We start from the raw sequence: 3,009 nt of genomic DNA on the forward strand, positions 1-3,009 counted from the left end.
TCAAACAAAATTAGCTCTAATACGAATAGAAAAATACCTATACTTAGTAACAACCAAAAAAAAAAAAACAAGATATCCAATAGGAACAGCGACAATCTTCACTAAATGAGTATTCGTTTTTATCTTGTATAGTAAAACAGTTGTTTTAAAACCAAGGCTATTCGGCGTCCAGAGATTGTTTCATATCCAGGGACTTTCATTGAGGCCAAACTAACTCGGATTTTAACGAGGGAGGTTGGAATTCTTTTGGGTGAGAAGCTCTGCCACTAACGCTAACACTGCTGCATTCTCATATTCGAGCTCGTGAGACATATGGTTAAACTGACATAGCTCCCTTCCCAATTAAACCAGGCATTCAGTTGTAGATTGCTGCTTTCTCATTAGAACTTGGAAGCCATACAAACACCCTCTCCCCCTTTCTCTCTCTCAAACACGGGGATATTTGTGCTCGTGTTACGTTTGTATTTAATAATTTCATATTTTTGAAAGAACTTTAAAATAAATAAATAAATACAACCCAAGCCTTGAGGGTTAAAATTTATACTTCTCATTAAAAAAAAAAAAAAAACTACTTCGGAAGGGTAAATTTGAGCAGGGCAAGCAAGAAAATAAAGCGATCTAGTTGCCAGGTTTTGTTTGACCACTTCTCAGGAAGTCGTCCTCATAGAAGTCTTGCAAATCTTCATACATTTTCTTAAATCGGTCAACCATCTGGGCGGACCTCTTGTGATCTGCTTTTAGCCTCTCCATCTCCATTTCAGAGGCAGAGGAGCCCCGATTCTGGTTTAAACGGTTAAAGACAGAGATCTTATCCAAGTTAGAAAATTAAATGCCGGTATTTTACCCCAAAATAAATAAAAAAATTGCCAAATGACGAGAATATATCGATGCGCAACAAACCTGAAATTCCTTGATTTGATTAAATATGGCCCGACAAGACATGTATGAAACATCCGTATCGCTCCTGTCATCGTGAAGGCTAACAATGGTCTGAACTTCTGAATCTTCATTTGTGTATTTCTCCAATGGAGGTGGTACTAAAGATCCCTGCTTTCTTGAGCCCGATTGTAAAGTTGAAGACATATGCTTGCTTGAGTCAAGCTCTTTTCTAACAACGACAATATTATTCACAGGCCCTGCAATATTCCCAGCAGATTAACATCAAAATTGACATTGTTTGATTCCCACACAGTGCAAAATGTCACATGCACTCTTGCATCACATGTATCAAGACTTATATTTATCATTGAGTTCCAATACATACAGCGATCGAAAAAGTCATGAGCTTATTCTGTATATAGCAGTATATGATAGACGAGAAAATATCATAACTAAAATGTATTGAACACTAACCTTTTGCATGTTTGAACATGCGGACAAAATTATGTGTTTTTGCATTCCAAACCCGAACCATTCCGTCTTCTGATCCAGAGATTAACAAATTCTCACTTGCACTATATGTTAAGCAAGTAACTGCTTTGCTGTTGAAGGAAGGGGAAAAAGCAGGTTAATAGACCAAGCACATGTTTGTTCAAAATCAACGACTATTTAGCTTGATTCTAATGCGTTAAGTGAAGATCCAGGATTGATTCTATCACTATCTGTCATACACCATCATGCGTAAGCCTTTAGACTCATGGACAAAGCAAAGACACCGTAATTTGCACAGGAATTTTAATTCAATGATCATAGGAACAGCAAGGATCATACTTCTGATTGCATAGATCACAGAGGCTATGATACCATGTTAATAAACTATTTTAATGAAAAACTCAAACTTCCAAGCTAAGGGGCATGACTTGTTTTGTTATAGGTTCTAACACGTCACGAATAAGATCCATGATAAGGAATTCAAGATAAATAAAATCTAATGTCAATAATCAGGCATACTCATCATGTTGAACTAAACAGGCTATACACTGTCCACTGGTGAAGAAGTCAAACTACCATGCCCTGTCAGAAGCCAATGTACAAATTTTTTGCAATGGAAAAGAGTACATCACTGACTCTGGCCAACTAAATTATCAAATATAGGCTCAAAGAAGGTGCTCCTAGCAATTTGAGCACCAACCTAAGGAAAAACCTAAATTTCAGCCCAATCATGAAGCACGTGTGCAGACGAGACAAGTTTGCAAATGCTTCACCATGATTTACATGAGGAAAAATATCATGGCAAATAGAAAACAAACTACCAAAAGTAAGGCAAACGTGAAGGGTTGAGAGCATGAAGGAGAAAATACGAGTAAAGCACTAATAGCAAGGTCAATGTTTCAAAATATGTGTGCTTAGAAGAGAAGAACTAACCTGTGATTAGAGAATGAACCGAGGATATGCATCTCATGATTATGACTAAAGATCTTTTCAGTGTTAAGTGCGGCAATAAATATTTTTCCATCTCTACTGCCAGCATAAAAGACGTGTTCAGCAGGATCCAATGCAATTGCATCAATTATTGAAGGGAATACTATATTTCTTAGTAGTGTTCCTCGAGATAAGCTCCAACCCTTACCAAAATAAATAAATAAATACTCGAATCAAAATGACAGCACTGCTATATCAGAAAACAATTTTAAGAGAAAAACATAGACGCCAAGAAGTCACAGCCAATTAATGTGAGAACACACCAAAACAACAAAGAAACCAAATATATACAATGAAATGGCCTCAATATCAATTTTTTAAATATAGAGAACACGGACACAGGTCTAACAGAGCAAATTAGAGTCCATCCACTTTAAATGAGTAATAACACAGACCCTCATAACCTTTAATTTGAGACAGTAGAGGATTATTTTGCGAGCTTTCAGAACAAGTCACCCTATATTATGAAGCATTTCTTGCTTTGGCACGTGAAAATTATGAATTTAACTCCTAAGTATGCAAAACCTCAAGAAATACATATAAAGTTTCAAAAAGAGAAGGATCTTGGTCATTCAAGCTGCAGAGAATAAAGTTTCAAAAGAGGAGGATCTTGGTCATTCAAGCTGCAGAGAATAAATATTTTTCCTA

The 3,009-nt window shown here is 36.4% G+C and overlaps 1 protein-coding gene across 1 annotated transcript; it reads right to left on the reverse strand.

Moving 5' to 3' along the window:
- Positions 1 to 527: 527 nt before the first annotated feature.
- On the reverse strand, positions 528 to 2,504 carry LOC114739456 (protein ROOT INITIATION DEFECTIVE 3-like; the record flags this gene model as incomplete). Its single annotated transcript, XM_028927512.1, has 4 exons — positions 528 to 780; positions 901 to 1,136; positions 1,354 to 1,481; positions 2,305 to 2,504. Coding segments are annotated over 4 exons (726 nt in total), but the record flags the coding sequence as incomplete, so codon positions are not given.
- Between the last annotated feature and the right edge of the window lie 505 nt (positions 2,505 to 3,009).

The sequence above is a fragment of the Neltuma alba genome, unplaced genomic scaffold, assembly GCF_004799145.2.
Source record: "Neltuma alba isolate B1F8T4 unplaced genomic scaffold, ASM479914v2 tig00002829_pilon, whole genome shotgun sequence".
Classification (NCBI taxonomy): domain Eukaryota; kingdom Viridiplantae; phylum Streptophyta; class Magnoliopsida; order Fabales; family Fabaceae; genus Neltuma; species Neltuma alba.